At 41.8% G+C, this 16522-nt stretch overlaps 1 protein-coding gene across 3 annotated transcripts in view; it reads left to right on the top strand.

Moving 5' to 3' along the window:
* The window catches only part of NF1 (neurofibromin 1), a 224132-nt gene that overhangs the window by 125833 nt on the left and 81777 nt on the right, over window positions 1-16522 (top strand). For all 3 annotated transcript variants that reach the window (XM_073664574.1, XM_073664575.1, XM_073664576.1), the window contains exon 31: window positions 9219-9377. In XM_073664574.1, coding sequence (XP_073520675.1) covers window positions 9219-9377 — 159 coding nt within the window. The remainder of the gene's footprint in view (window positions 1-9218; window positions 9378-16522) is intronic.

Consider the following 16522-nt stretch of genomic DNA (forward strand, 5'->3'; position numbering starts at 1 on the left):
AGTTGCAGAAATGTGTATAACAATCTGTGTCATCATGGCCATAGAGCAGAGCAGCAGCTGTAATCTGTGACCGCAAAGAGTGGAGGGGACCATTGGATCGTGTTGATGGACATTGGTGGCGTTTCTTCCAGTTTAGTTGAATCACTCCCACATTCTACTAAGGTGGAGAAATTCATACAGAGGGTGTTTCTGGAATCCTTTAATTCTTGCTTGCTTGTCATCGGGAATACAGTGTCTTGAAAAAATATTCATACCCTTTGAACGTTTCCACCTTTTTTTCACGTTACACCCTCAAACTATTTTGTGTCATATACCAACGCAAAGTAGCAAGTATTTGCGAATTGTAAAGAAAATAATGCATGGTTTTCAATTTTTTTTTTAAATCTAAATCTGATAATTGGGCTGTCCATTTGTATTTAGCCTCCCCACCCCACCCCTTCACTCCAGAGAGAATACTTTCTTGGATTACCTTTTGCTGCAATAACTGCTGCAAGTCTTTTGGGGTATGTCTCTCCCAGCTTTGCACATCTAGAGGCTGAAATGTTTCCTCATTCTTCTTTGCAAACTAGCTCTAGCTCAGTGACATTGGATGGAGAGAATCTGTGAGCAGCAATTTTCAAGTCTTGCCACAGATTCTCAATGGGATTTAGGTCTGGACTGTGACATTCATACACATGAATATACTTTGATCTAAACCGTTCCATTGGAGCTCTGGCAGTATGTTTAAGGTCGTCCTGCTGGAAGATGAACCTACACCCCAGTCTCACGACTTTTGCAGCCTCCATAGCTTTTCCTCCAGGATTGCCCTGTATTTAGCTCTATCATCTTCCCACCAACTCTGACCAGCTTCCCTCTCCCTGCTGAAGAAAAGCATCCCCACAGCATGAGGCAATGGTGTTTTCAGGAGATATGCAGTCTTAGTTTTCCGCTACACAGTTTTGCATTTAGCCCAGAAAGTTCTTCTTTGGTCTCATCTGACCAGAGCACTTTTATCCACATGCTAGATGTGTCCATGGCTTTTTGCAAACCTGACATAAACAAAGCTGACATCAACCCCAACCCTATTTACCCCACTTGCCACCTCAAGTGGCAATAACCAGTAAAGGCTAAGTGTACAGCTGTGAGCTGATATTAATAGCCTGGGAAGCTCCATGGGTATTACCCTCTACCCAGGCTATAAACATCAACCCCCGCTGTCTGCTTTCCCTCTGCTGGTTAATAAAATTTAAGGGTAGCCCACACCACTTTTTTTCAGAAATGTATCTATTTATTACTAAATTACATGTACAGTAAGCTACACACAAAAGCACTGATCTCACTCACATATTGATATCTATCTTTCTGTGTGTAATATATATATATTTCCTTGGAAAACAATGTAAATGACAATACAGAATTCCTCTATGTAATAGCTCATGTTAAAGTTGCATTGCAATCGAATCGCATTCGCATGTCAGTCAGATGTCATTCGGATGCTAGGTGAGAAAAATCGCATTGTACGCGCATGAAAATCGCATGCCACTTGCATGACACTCGTCCCACTTTTAAGGAGCGATATCGGACAGTTTTTTTTTTTTTCTTACGGTGATGGGTATGAGGCCTTATATTTGTCCTTTGGACAGATTCCTCCACCTGACCTGACCTGATCTGTGCTGTGAACCGTTGCGGTCCTCCAGAATAACCATGACAAGATACTTACAAAATGATTTTCCACTTTGCATGTGCAGAATTGTAATTTTGTAAATAACTGGCAGTGAAATGGGGTTTTTCTTTTGGAAATGGCTGTGTAGCGAAGAGAGTTTTCATATCAATCAGTTATAAAAGTAAGACTCTGGGATTTGTTCCTTTTTTTTCTGTCACTAGTCTCTCTATGTAGTCATGTGATATATTTCGGCTTGTATTACCTTATGTACTTGTTCCTATTTATCTGGAAATGTATAGTATGCCTCTCTTCAGTTAGGACATGTGAACTCATGGTGACCCCACTGAGAATGACAAGCCTGTATGGAATGGATCACTATTCCGGTTACCAGAACTTCTTGAATGAAGTGTTTTGGTAAATGAATGTACCACAACACTCTTCCTTCACAAGGGTGGGACACACATTACATTTAATTATACAGATAAGTGTCTCACAGTTCTAATGTAGGAGATCCCAGCTCACCTCCTGGCTGTATACTTAGAATAATATAGTTTATTTAGGCTAATAATAGAGGGAAGGATAATCACATCGTTTCCACAGAGAAGGCATTGTTCAAAATGTTTTTTATTGAATGTTTTTCAAATATTATGGGGGAAGGAGGTACAGAAAAGAAAACTGGAAGTCATTAGGAAACGCATGGGGGAAAGAAGGATATTTCGTAAAGCAGGCAATATAAGGATCAGGCAGAGAAGGTATCCACCCTAGCATGTGATGACGAGCCAATGTATTTTGGATTGATGGCAAAGCGCAGAGGAGATAGCGCCTCTCCCCTCTCTCACCTCCACTCACAATGACATTTACACAGGTCACAAAACATACCTAGATTACTTTCCTATAGATGTCAATGAATAAAAGTCCTTCTGTTGCTTCCTATGGTCCATGTAGCTGCAGAAAAGCTTATACCTAAATGCTGTTACTAGAAGCTCTCCCAAGATGGCTGTGCTCATGACAATATGCAGAAAGTATAGTTGTATATAAAGCAATAGAGCATATTACAATAAAGATTGTTTTAGGAGAGATTGCTGGGGGCATTCAGTATATGGCCAGTCATAGTCCACTTTAGATGAAGTCTTAAAGGGGTACTCCAGTGAGATTTAAAAAAAATATTTGCTCTGTACCTGCACTCGTACACAAAGATGAGATGTCCAGTGTAGTTATATGATCTTTATAACCCTTGTAATTTTGTGTGACAGGATCTGTTCCTCACTGCTCCCCTTTCCCTTCTGGGACATTACATCATACAAGTGCTCCCCCTGTAAGAAACAGCCAGCCTGAGGAGATGGGGCATGGCCACTCCCCTGTTCACTGCAGAGAAACAGCTATTATCAGAGACTGGCTGATAACAGCGGGGAGCTGCACACTGCTGTAATGTCACAGAGGGGTGAGCAGTGCAGTGAAAAGCAGCTTCTGTCACACCAGCCCCATGATAATGGCTCCCTGTCTACAGTCTGAGGAGATGGGGCATGGCCACTCCCCTGTTCACTGCAGAGAAACAGCTATTATCAGAGACTGGCTGATAACAGCGGGGAGCCGCACACCGCTGTAATGTCACAGAGGGGTGAGCAGTGCAGTGAAAAGCGGCTTCTGTCACACCAGCCCCATGATAATGGCTCCCTGTCTACCGTCTGAGGTGAGGGGGCATGGCCACTCCCCTGTTCACTGCAGAAAAACAGCTATTATCAGAGACTGGCTGATAACAGCGGGGAGCTGCACACTGCTGTAATGTCACAGAGGGGTGAGCAGTGCAGTGAAAAGCAGCTTCTGTCACACCAGCCCCATGATAATGGCTCCTTGTCTAGAGTCCGATATGCGGGGGCATGGCCTCCCAGTTTCTAGTAGCAGCTGCATGATGATGCCTCATTCACAGGGCTACTAGAAGCTGGGAGCAGGACATGCCCCCTCACCTCAGACTGCAGACAGGGAGCCATTATCATGGGGCTGGTGTGACAGAAGCTGCTTTTCACTGCACTGCTCACCCCTCTGTCTGGGACATTACAGCAGTGTTCGGCTCCCCGCTGTAATCAGCTAGTCTCCTGATAGCTGTTTCTCTGCAGAGAACAGGGATGTAGCCAAGCCTCCTCTTCTCAGGCTGGCTTTTCCTTACAGGGGGGAGTAGCACTTTGTGTAAGATGTAATGAGCCAGATGGGAGGGGGGCGCAGATCCTGTCACATAGATTTACAAGGGTTATAAAGATCATATAACTGCACTGGACATCTCATCTTTATAGTTTATGAAGGCAGGGAGTGGGACAGTACATTTTTTTTTAATCTGCCCAGAGTATCCCTTTAAAAAGAACTCTATGTACACACATGGGAGAGATTTGTCAGTTGACTTGCGCTTGTCGGGGAGAAGTCAGAGGTGAGACTGGCTGGGGAGAAGTCAGCTTTGAGGCATGCCGGACTAGTCAGGTCTCTCCCTTTAGTCCCCGACTTTTCAAACTGTTTCAGATAAATACATACCTGGTAGCAATTGCGCAGTTTGGCTCTGATTCATGCTGCCCAAGTTTGGGTAGCATAGATGTAGAGACAGGTTATATGTCACAACCCTATTGTCGGATTGCCAGGGGCTCTTTCCTTGTCCCTAACGCTAGCTATCCCTGCTCCCAGAATTACTTCGAATAGTGAAGACGCCGGGGTCACGTACCTTGCAGAGCTACTGAATCAGCCCTTTGTCTGTCCCCCACCCAGAGAATTGGGGAGTAATAGTGTATGAATATACACCAAACAAACAAACTAAAGAGGACGTACAGGGATAAATAAAAATACCAGTCATACAAATATGCACTCACAGACAATAAAAAAGAGGAACACTGGGGAGTAAAGGAAGGAAATAACCAAATAGGAGAGGATGAAGATATGCACACAGACAAAAAAAAACAAGCAACCATCTCGGTTCAACACTCCAAATGCCTCAACAAGCAACCGACGCCTCCACTCCACACCAGATAGCATAAAACTAATACTGGCAATTCTGATTGCCAGAGGGAGTATATATGAGGAGGGAGTGGCCAATACTAAACAGCTGAGATCATCCAAGCAGGAAAGATTCAGAGACTCTCAACAGAACAGTTTATCCCCTGCACTGGTAACAGAAACCTGCACCATTTAATAAGATGGAGAAGTGCTTCTAATCATTGCAGGAGTATGTGAAATTAGACGCTTCTGTCTTCGGGACCCTCTCTGTCACGGTAAACCAGTGACATTACCTTTGAGTCTTCGTTATAAATATGTTTTTCACATGCAATGGTAAATTGTGCATGTGAAAACATTTTCTTGAACTGTTCCCATAAAGAATATTTGTCAGTTATAAGGAAAACATTAAAAGTGTCAGTAAATTAAATTTTAAGAATTTTCTCAAATGTTTTTGGCAAATCCTATTTCTCTTCGTGGTACAGGGACACTGGTTTCACTTTCTATTTACTAGAATGAGTGCAAAATCTGTTGAGATTATCTGCTCTGGGATGTACCAACTGTGCGGGCATTATGGTTTGATTCTAAATTACATCTGAATGACAAAGTTAAGCCTTTTATGCTTAGATCAGCAGGTTTGTCCTGTTTTGCCATTTTGACAACTCACCAGTTCATAGAATGTAACTGGAGAATAGATTCACCTGTTTTCCCTCATAAATTCTCTAAAGGAGAATACATTAATATGTATCTCAATGGGCATATTAAGCAATTTTTTTCTCATCTTCAACAAGGAGGCTGGTTTACTTCATTAAGTATCTTCTTGTTAATTAGAAATTTTACAAGATGGCCTTGTACAGTTAGGTCCATATATATTTGGACAGACAACATTTTTCTAATTTTGGTTCTAGACATTACCACAATGAATTTTAAACAAAACAATTCAGATGCTGTTGCAGTTCAGACTTTCAGCTTTCATTTGAGGGTATCCACATTAAAATTGGATGAAGGGTTTAGGATTTTTAGCTCCTTAACATGCTCCACCCTGTTTTTAAAGGGACCAAAAGTAATTGGACAGATTAAATAATTGTAAATAAAATGTTCATTTCTAGTACTTGGTTGAAAACCCTTTGTTGGCAATGACTGCCTGAAGTCTTGAACTCATGGACATCACCAGACGCTGTTTCCTCCTTTTTGATGCTCTGCCAGGCCTTCACTGCAGTGGTTTTCAGTTGCTGTTTGTTTGTGGGCCTTTCTGTCTGAAGTTTAGTCTTTAACAAGTGAAATGCATGCTCAATTGGGTTGAGATCAGGTGACTGACTTGGCCATTCAAGAATATTCCACTTCTTTGCTTTAATAAACTCCTGGGTTGCTTTGGCTTTATGTTTTGGGTCATTGTCCATCGGTAGTATGAAACGACGACCAATCAGTTTGGCTGCATTTGGCTGGATCTGAGCACACAGTATGGCTCTGAATACATCAGAATTCATTCGGCTGCTTCTGTCCTGTGTCACATCATCAATAAACACTAGTGACCCAGTGCCACTGGCAGCCATGCATGCCCAAGCCATCACACTGCCTCCGCCGTGTTTTACAGATGATGTGGTATGCTTTGGATCATGAGCTGTACCACGCCTTCGCCATACTTTTCTCTTTCCATCATTCTGGTAGAGGTTGATCTTGGTTTCATCTGTCCAAAGAATGTTCTTCCAGAACTGTGCTGGCTTTTTTAGATGTTTTTTAGCAAAGTCCAGTCTAGCCTTTTTATTCTTGATGCTTATGAGTGGCTTGCACCGTGCAGTGAACCCTCTGTATTTACTTTCATGCAGTCTTCTCTTTATGGTAGATTTGGATATTGATACGCCTACCTCCTGGAGAGTGGTGGTCACTTGGTTGGCTGTTGTGAAGGGGTTTCTCTTCACCATGGAGATTATTCTGCGATCATCCACCACTGTTGTCTTCCGTGAGCGCCTAGGTCTTTTTGCATTGATGAGTTCACCAGTGCTTTCTTTCTTTCTCAGGATGTACCAAACTGTAGATTTTGCCACTCCTAATATTGTAGCAATTTCTCAGATGGGTTTTTTCTGTTTTTGCAGCTTAAGGATGGCTTGTTTCAACTGCTCCTTTGACCGCATGTTTACTTCACAGCAAAACCTTCCAAATGCAAGCACCACACCTCAAATCAACTCCAGGCCTTTTATCTGCTTAATTGAGAATGACATAACGAATGGATTGCCCACACCTATCCATGAAATAGCCTTGGAGCCAATTGTCCAATTACTTTTGGTCCCTTTAAAAACAGGGCGGCACATGTTAAGGAGCGGAAACTCCTAAACCCTTCATCGAATTTTAATGTGGATACCCTCAAATGAAAGCTGAAAGTCTGAACTTCAACTGCATCTGAATTGTTTTGTTTAAAATTCATCGTGGTAATGTCTAGAACCAAAATTAGAAAAATGTTGTATCTGTCCAAATATATATGGACCTAGCTGTATATTCAGCCCAAATCAAATAGAGGGGTAGAGATGCTCCATAATACAGAGGAATCCACATCTTTTCTTGTGTAACTTCATTCAGTATGAAAGATAACACTGATTATCCGTTTCCATGGAGCATACATGCACACACCCCACTATTATCTCCCAGCGAAGACCTCATACACGCATCAGTATTTTTGATCAGTATTTCATCAGTATTTGCGTGCTAAAACCAGGAGTTTCTCCAAAACACAGAACAGATGTCAATCTGTCAATTATAGCATCTATAAACAATCCTGGCTTTGGTATAGAAACACTGATGAAAAATTCTGACCAAATACTGATGTGTGAATGAGGCCTAAGAAGCAGGAAGTCTCACATAGCTGTCAAAATTGTGAGACAATGGAGAGCTGAATACAGCGCCTCCCCTTCTTGGGAGGGCCAGAGCTTTCTATATTCTCCCAGTATTTCACAGGTTTATGTAAATGTTGTAGAGCAAACTTTAAATGCGCTTTAATATGCTTTTTGTTCAGCAATTGAGTCTTGCGTGGTGAGCATGCATACAGGCCATGGAGGTTGAGTGCATAACTTATATTTTTCTTTAAAATTATTGTGCCTGCTGATTTCATGTCTTTCTGTAGCTGTCCACAGGGTGTTCCTTGGCTGTTCGACAACTCTAGTGATAATTCTTTTAACTCCTCTGTCTGAGATCTTGCGGGGAGCATCTGGTCGTGACTGGTTTATGGTGAAATAGTTTTTTCCACTTCCATATTATGACCCCTTCAGTAATTTAGAAATTCTTCTGTAACCAATGCCATCAGTATGTTTTGCAACAATAAGGTTGTTAAGGTCTTGAGACAGCTCACTGGTTTTACGCATCATGAGATGTTTCTTGTGTGGTACCTTCGTAATGAGACATCTTTTTATAGGCCATCAGTTGAACCAGCTGATGTTATTTTTCACTTAGTGACTGGATTGCTTTCTAATTTACCATAGATTTCAGCTGGTTTCATGACTGTCCATGGGTTTTTGCACCTCTTCATGTGTTCAATACTTTTTTCCTGTCTCATTTCTCATTATTACACATAGCTTAATTTATGGAGATCTATGGTTTGATTTCTTTGCCTGTGTGGATGGAACGTGTTGTTACCGACATCTGGTCAGAATTTCATATAAATAGCACCTTTAGAAATATATTTGCTTAGAAAATTGGTGACGTGTATATTTTATTTTTTAGAGAAGCTTTATATTTTCATCTCCTTTGACTTCATGAAGTTTTCTGAGAGGTGATAGTTTCTCTTGAAAGCATTGTCCAAAGTTAAAAACCATGCCAGTTTTCCCTCCAAGAACAATGTTGCATTTATCCACAGTTCTCATTACCAAACACAACCTAATAGCAGGTTGGCTATGACAACCACAGGGATCTCCTGCAGACCCCTGCTTGTCATGCCAACCCATCGGTTACCCGCAGTCATGTGATGGGCGTGCCAATATACGGGTCTTATGATGCACTAACGGCATGAGCATGTTAAATGCCTGTCGGAGTTTGACAGCGGCATTTAACATGTTAACAGCCGCGGGTGGATCGCGATTCCACCTGCGGTTGTTAGAGGCACATGACATCTGATCAGATCAGCTGTCCATGTTCAGGAAGAGATGCGGATTCATCGCCGGAGCCCGGATCAAACAGGGGGAGGCAACCTTAGACATACCTATCATCCAAGGTCATTGAGGGGTTAAAGTAACATCTTCTAGGTGAAAAGCCCTGAATAGTTTTTATTTTAATGAGTGCGGAAATGCAGCTAAATGTGTGTGTGAATTAGGCCTAAGTTTAAAAACCACTGCACTATTTAACAGTTTAATATTGCGCTGACAACTAGCTGACTAATTTCACTGCATCTCATTAGTGGAGTTCCTAAATGGTATTTGCTTATTAACTGCACCATGGCTTCTGTACATGAATTTACATGATCCACCATGTTCCTCTGAAGTAATTTTAAGAGAACATTTTACAATCCTGATGCTTTTAATGAACTTTTACAATATTCAAAGGGTGTTGTGCATGTCTAATAGACTTTCAATGTTATTTTTCCTTCTAAATATTTCATTATTTTTATAAAATTGTTTTACAGGTTGTAAGCCAGAGATTTCCGCAGAACAGCATTGGCGCGGTTGGAAGTGCCATGTTCCTTAGGTTCATTAATCCGGCCATTGTGTCTCCTTATGAAGCAGGGATATTAGACAAGAAGCCACCACCGAGAATTGAACGTGGCTTAAAGTTAATGTCAAAGGTATGCCTTTGCTTTATTTGTACATTGATTGAGAGGTCTTTTTATTTGTGTTTTGGTAAATGGGCTCTCATGTACTGGTTTTCTAAAACATGCCCCAGCATGGCCAAAAAGTATGACAGTTGTAGTCAGGTGGGGCCCGAAACAGGAATGCGGATGTGCAACAAAATTGAATGCTTACTGAATGCATTGAGGCAAAAATTCCACTAGTTCTTAATGGGGTTCTCTGGTAATGGAAAAAAACAAGTATTGTAAATGTAATTAAATTCTTAAGTACATTTAATTACCAAATCGCAATTGTTTTGTCTAGGGAGGTAATCACTATAAAATGTAAAATGGCCGCTGTACTGCTACACTGACAGAAACCAGTGCCCGAATGTTAAAATTGATGCCTATGAGCATGTGCAGTAAGAAACTCAACTGCGGTTATCTGGTGGTAGCCTATACCATACATAGTTATTGAGGAAGACGAGGTGGACAGCAGTGTGAGCAGCCTCTCCTAACCCAAGTGTCAAAGAAAATATGAAAAATTTCTGAAGTCACTCACATCCCCCCTCCCCCCTTTTATCTAACACCTAGAGTGCAGCATCACACAATAGCTGACAGGCTTAAGTCTCTGAGATGTGAACCATCTTAGTTAAAATGCATAGAGTCCTTGAGGCCCAGATGACTAAACGAAGATGCCTTTTGTGAGAAAGACAAAGATTTAAAATAGACAGGGGAACTCTTTTCAAAGAGTTGGACAACAAAAAGGGTACATGTGTTTATACAGAAACAGGGCAGTGGAAGCCCTTCTGTCCACAGGAAAAGGCCTTTTAAGTTTTGGTGAGGACTAAAGCAGATACCTCACAAGCCATAAAGGTGGCTTCACAGGTGCATATCCTTTCATCCAAACATATTTGCTAGACACTGAGGCACCGATAAAAAAAAGTATGAATATTGGAGTTTGTATAAACCTAATAGGGGTGGGATATCCATTTTCAGCACCGGGGCTAACAGGGAAACAAGACACATTCTTCATAACTGTAATCCCTGCAAATGAGCCACAAATCCACAGCAGACAGATAACTGACAACAGCTATCCCATGTTTACTATCTAAGTAAATATAAAATCCCGATGGAAAATATGGCGTCGATCTCAGTCTTCTGCAATCATCCGGAGAGGCGCTATCGTATAAGTTGGGGATTTCATAAAATCGTGAAGGGCTGAGACCAGCCCACAACCTGGCCCATGTGTGGTCATCACGGGGGAGTGTGTGGGTGGTACCTGGGCTTATAAAAGCTCAAGCCGAATTATGATCTGGGTTCCTGTAGAGAGATGCATTTCGGTGTATGCACGATTCAAACAAAGCGCTCTCCTTAGCTAGGCCGAATCCTATCTCTGATCGGTGTAGTAAGTTTCTTTTGTTTTATCCCTTTTATTTTATGTAACTGTATATGCTTTATTGTTTTGTCCCGTTTGTAAAATCTTTTGTATATTTTTCATGAACACTGCCTCCCGTTGTATTAAATATAAAATTAAATAGTTCTGTTCCCTTCGTTCTGTAACCGCACCTCGAAGCCATACGCTACCAGAAACCGGGCCTCCAGTCAGCCTGATTAAAACACGATTGGTGGTGGCGGCGAGTAGTCTGGGGTTATCGTGGAGTTAACAGTGATCATGCGGGGGTATATACACAGATTCCATTTGTTGAAATCCGGAGGTGTTTATACCATACACTCACTGTTCGTTTTCTGATAACCGGCTTGTTAGTGCAAACAGACTGCTGCCTCCTCCGTTATTCGTCGGCCAATTTTGTAATTGTCCAGACGTTAGGGGGCAGCAGAGAGCTGTTCGCTCCAAAGAAAACAGCGGGTGGTTCTCCTGACCTTCCTGGGCTGTGATATTGGTGATTAAATCCCAGACATTCAGCACCACTGATATCTCCAGAATTGGATCAGAAAGATAGGGTGGACAGCAGTGTGAGCAGTCTCGTCATACATCAGCATCTCTGATAACTCCAGTATTTGATCTGAAAGGGCAGGGTTTACAGCAGTGTGATTAGCCTCCACTTACCTCACTACTCCTGCTATCTCCTGATTAGAGCTGAACAACAGGGTAGACAGCAGTGTGAGCATCTTCTGATTATCTAAGCACTCCTGGTAGCTCCACCATTAGATCAGGAAGAAAGACGTGGTGGAAAGCAGTGTGAACGTCCTCTTCTTGCTTCAGCGATCACATCTTCCAACACATTGAGGAAAAGGGTTGGGGGGGTGACTTCCTACTACACTGGCTCATAAACACCTGTCCTAACATTTTGGAATAGGGTTTGGTCAGTGTAACAAGGGGGGGCCATTACTGACTACCTTGATTGTTATTTGCGAATTAAAGCTATTTATTAGTGTATTTATAACATTGACTGTTCCATTAGTATTTATATTTCCTTTAAGGTAAAAATTGCATTAAACACTTTTTTTTATTAGGATCAGCTAACTTATTTTTTAGCCAAGTTGTTTTATCTAAATTTTCCAATATTCTAAATTGTATAAATTCCGTTTTATATGTGACACAGCACAGACCACCCGCTCGCTCCCACACTGAAGATGGTAGCTTAGTAGAATGACTCTGCTTTGCTTAGCAAAGCGTAGCCCGTAGCACAGAGTTTGGGTGGTCTGTTCTGTGGGTTAGCATTTCAGTAAAAATCACTAATACAATGAATTAGAAAAATTATTGTACTGCAGTGTCCTGCACGATAATCATCTTCTGGTGATAATGTAGATGCACTTTAAAGAGAATCTGTCAGTAGAATCAACAAATCAACTCTCCTAGGCCTTCTATATGGGCTTGTAGGTAATAGGATGCTGAATAACATGATACCTTGATATCTGTGATCCAGTGTCTTATTCCAAAGAAATCCACCTTTTTCTTTTATGTAAATGAGCGATTAAACACTATAGGCCAGACAGTTCTCTGAGAATCTGCCGCCAGAGCTTATTTTAAATAAAAGCGTGCAATATCTCCAAAACTTCTCACATGCTGCACCAATTATTTGGAGTGCACTACCCAGGACTCTTCGATTAACCCCCAATACCCACAGTTTCAAGCATGCCCTAAAAACGCATTTTTTTAGACTGGCACTATCACCTCACCTCACCCATCTAACTATCCTTTTCTTTTCCCCTCCCATACAAAACTTCCTTCCAAATCAGGTCCCTCATATATTTTGTTCACACACCCCATAACTTAGTAGACTACTGTGTCTGTACTTCAAATACTGGTTTGTGACTGGTTCATTTAGCATTAAGTGATTACCCTTTTATTACACTGATGGTTGACAATACAAGCAATTGTTACCATCCACCTTTCGTGTCTCCCCCATTTCCTCATAGATTGTAAGCTTGCGAGCAGGGCCCTCACTCCTCCTGGTATCTGTTGATTTAGGTGATCGTTATTGTGTAATGTCTTTTATTGTCTGTACAAGTCCCCTCTAAAATGTAAAGTGCTTTGGGATATGTGGGCGCTATAGAAATAAAAAATATTATTATTATTAATATCCATGTGAGACATTTAGATCAAGAGAGCAGACTGTCAGTCATTACATGTCTCTTTACAAGAAGCAGGAAAGAATTTTTTTTTTTCTGCGCTGCCAAGTATACCAATGAAAATTCCAGAAAAAGAAGCAGGAACAAGGATAAAAGAATGCGTTTTTTGAGATTTGTCCTAGGGAAGATCTTTGTAATACTTTGAAACGCATAATTTTGTCCTGGTTCTTGCTCCTTTCTCAGTAATTTTCATTTGTATACTTGCCAGCGTAGAAAAAAACAAAACATTTTTTTCCTGCTTTTTGTATTGTGGGCAGTCGTGCGGGTCTGTAGCAGCCACATCAAGCACATTGTATGTTGTGGTTTTACAACCTGACCAGGTAAGTAATTCCCTGTAACCTAGCGTCCTTGTTACTCAGATAAGAAGACACTATAGTGCCGTTATTTTTCAGCTTTTCTACATTATTAAATGTCTCTTTGACTCACACTGTTAATGGCCCCGTTTCATTTATAATAATCTCTGAAGGCAGATTCTTAGGGAGATCTGTTTCCGGCCCATAGATCTTAACAGCTCATTTAGATATAAGAAAAACGTGGCTGTCAAGGATAATCACAGGCAACAGCCCAGGAGGTCACATAGATCCACCTGCTGTTATCTTGTCATCACGAATAGCTCTCTGCTGCCCCCTGTCATCCTGAAAATTACGCAATTGACTGATTAACGGAGGAGACCGCTGGCTGTTTCCACTAATAGGCCGGTTATTGGGAAGCGAATAGTGAGCGTATGGTATATACACCTGCGATTCCAACGCATGAAATATATGTATATCCCCCGTACGGTCACTGCTAACTCTGCTAAAACCCAAGATTACTCGCTGCCACCTCCAGTTGTTTTTACAGGCTGACTGAATGCCTGACAGGTAGCTTATGGCTTTAGGGTGCGGTTTACAGAACAAAAGGAACAGAACTGTTACATTTTTTATATTTAATCCAAAGGGAGGCAGTGTTTATAAAAACTATACAAAAGATTTTATAAAGGGGACAAAACAATACAGCATATACAGCTACATGAAATAAAAAGGAATAACGAAAGAAACTTACTAATGCGCTCACAGAAATGAAACAACTTAGCCGAAGGACAGCACTTTGATTGAAGACTTTCAGTCAAAGGTATTCATTCATACAACGATGTGCATCTCTCTACAGGAACACAGATCATAATTCGCATTGACCTTTTATGAGCACCTAAGTTACACCCATACACCCCCCTTGATGACCTCACGTTGGCCATGTTGTGGAATGTTCTCAACCCTGCAGGATTTTATGAAATTCCCAGCTCATGAGAGATCTCTACTCCTGATGACCGCAGACATTTGTGATAGCCACCATATTTTTTTTTATCAGTATTTTACCTTTCTCCAGAAACCAAACCTGACATGGCTTTTGTCAAAGATCTGGGCACTATTAATGTGGGGCTTATAGGCAGGTGTCATAGTTATGGAAAAATATTCATATTCTTCCCCTAATAGCCCTGAAGCTGAAAATGTATGTCCCATCACTATCGGATCCATACAAACCTCGATATTCCCAACTTTACACCAGGGCCGGGTCAACTGGCTGCAGATGTAATATTTCCCTTAAAGGGAAAAAAGTGTAATTTCAAGCCAGGATGTATTTCCTGTGGACAAAAGCGGCTTTTCCCACTTCTCTGTCTGTGTAAACACATGTCCATATTGTTCTCTGGCCCTCTAAAAATGCCGTTCCTGCCCAGTTACCTGTCCATTCTATAAATCTCAGTCTTTATCAAAAGACCTTTTGCATTTTAATTAGGATTCCTCACTACACCATATGTTACCTGTGTGGTTCTACTATCAAAACAGGTTGTAAGCTCTCTTTTCTACTGCAAATCTGTGTGAGAGAGAGACGGAGGGAGGGGGGTGAATGCCCCTTCACTAAAGTGGGTTTAGAGATCGTTTTGTAGGACAGTGGATTTCTCTGGAATAAAACATTGAATTGTAAGTCTTAGGAAGGTAGATCCTACTGACATTTAGGCTATGTGCCCACGATGCAGAAATGCTCTGGATTTTTTCCTGAGCGTTTCTGCATCTCCCTGGCAGAAAAAACGCATGCGGATTGTACATGCGTTTTTCCTGCCAGGGACAAGCGGATGTGAAGCGTTCTTCACTTGCATTTCCGCATGCTGGTTGGCAAGCCATTTCCAAGCGATTTTAGCATCACTTGGAAAGTGTTTGACAACTTGGTCACACTATATAAATCCATGCAAACGGCATGGATTTATATAGTGTGACCGTAAAGAATGTTAAAATCTAAAAAAAATTAATCTATACTTGCCTTCCGATGGCCCCCGGAGTCTTGATTCGATGCGTCTCTGCTTGCCGGCAGCTCGCGATACACTACACTGAAGGACCTGCCGTCACTTGACTAAATGATGTCAGCGCAGTCCACCGCGATCTGCCGGCAAGCGAAGACAAGCGCACCCCGGGCCATCAGAAGGTAAATATAATATTTATTTTTTATTTTATTCTTTTTTTTTTTACAGGTTCTATGGTACCCGGGTCCGGTGGAGAGTCTCCTCTCCTCTAGACCCGGGTACCATCCGCACATTGAAACGCTTGGATTCCGCATGTACAGATGCAGTGATGTTGAATCTAAGCGCTCCAGTGCAAGTCAATGGCGGCGAAAACGCAGCGCTTCCGCAAAATAATTGGTAGTGCTGTGTTTTTTTCCGCAGTGATAACCCGCAGCGGAAATTTCCGCAGCATGTGCAAAGCACATGCGGATTATCATTGGGGAACATGGCAGGCCTTCTACCAAGCGTTTAAGCATTTCTGCAGTGGAATTGCTTAAGCGCATCGTGGGCACACAACATAGTTACATAGTTTATAAGGCCGAAAAAAGACAAGCGTCCATCCAGTTCAGCCTATTTCTTGTGCACTGCAGCTATTCCGCAGCGTTGATCCAGAGGAAGGCAAAATAAACCCATGCGGTATAGGCCAATTTACATCATTGAGGAAAAATTCACTTCCCGACTCCAATCTGGCAGTCAGATTAAATCCCTGGATTAATTAACTATCACTAAGCATAAGATGTAATTTTATTGTTCTCAAGAAAGGCGTCCAGGCCTCTCTTGAACTCATTAAGTGAGTTGGACATCACCCACTTCCTCTCCCAGAGAGTTCCAGAGTCTCACGGCTCTGACCGTAAAGAATCCCCTTCTATGCTGGTGCAGGAACCTCCTTTCCTCCAGACGCATAGTGTGCCCCCTCGTCTTTCTCACCATCCTTGGTATAAACAGGTCATGGGAGAGATCTCTGTACTGCCCCCTGATGTATTTATACATGTTTATGAGGTCTCCCCTAAGCCTTCTCTTTTCCAACGTAAATAGGCCTAATTTTGACAACCTCTCTGGGTATTCTAGTCCCTCCATTCCCTTTATTACCTTAGTCGCCCTCCTTTGTACCCTCTCTAGCTCCAATATGTCTTTCCTGAGCACCGGAGCCCAGAACTGTGCACAATATTCTAAGTGCGGCCTTACCAGCGCTTTATACAGAGGAAGAACAATGTTCTCATCATATGCCCCTATTCCTCTTCTGATGCATGCCATG

Source organism: Phyllobates terribilis, unplaced genomic scaffold, assembly GCF_046119375.1.
Source record: "Phyllobates terribilis strain yellow unplaced genomic scaffold, ASM4611937v1 Scaffold_2__4_contigs__length_985480577, whole genome shotgun sequence".
Classification (NCBI taxonomy): Eukaryota; Metazoa; Chordata; class Amphibia; order Anura; family Dendrobatidae; genus Phyllobates; species Phyllobates terribilis.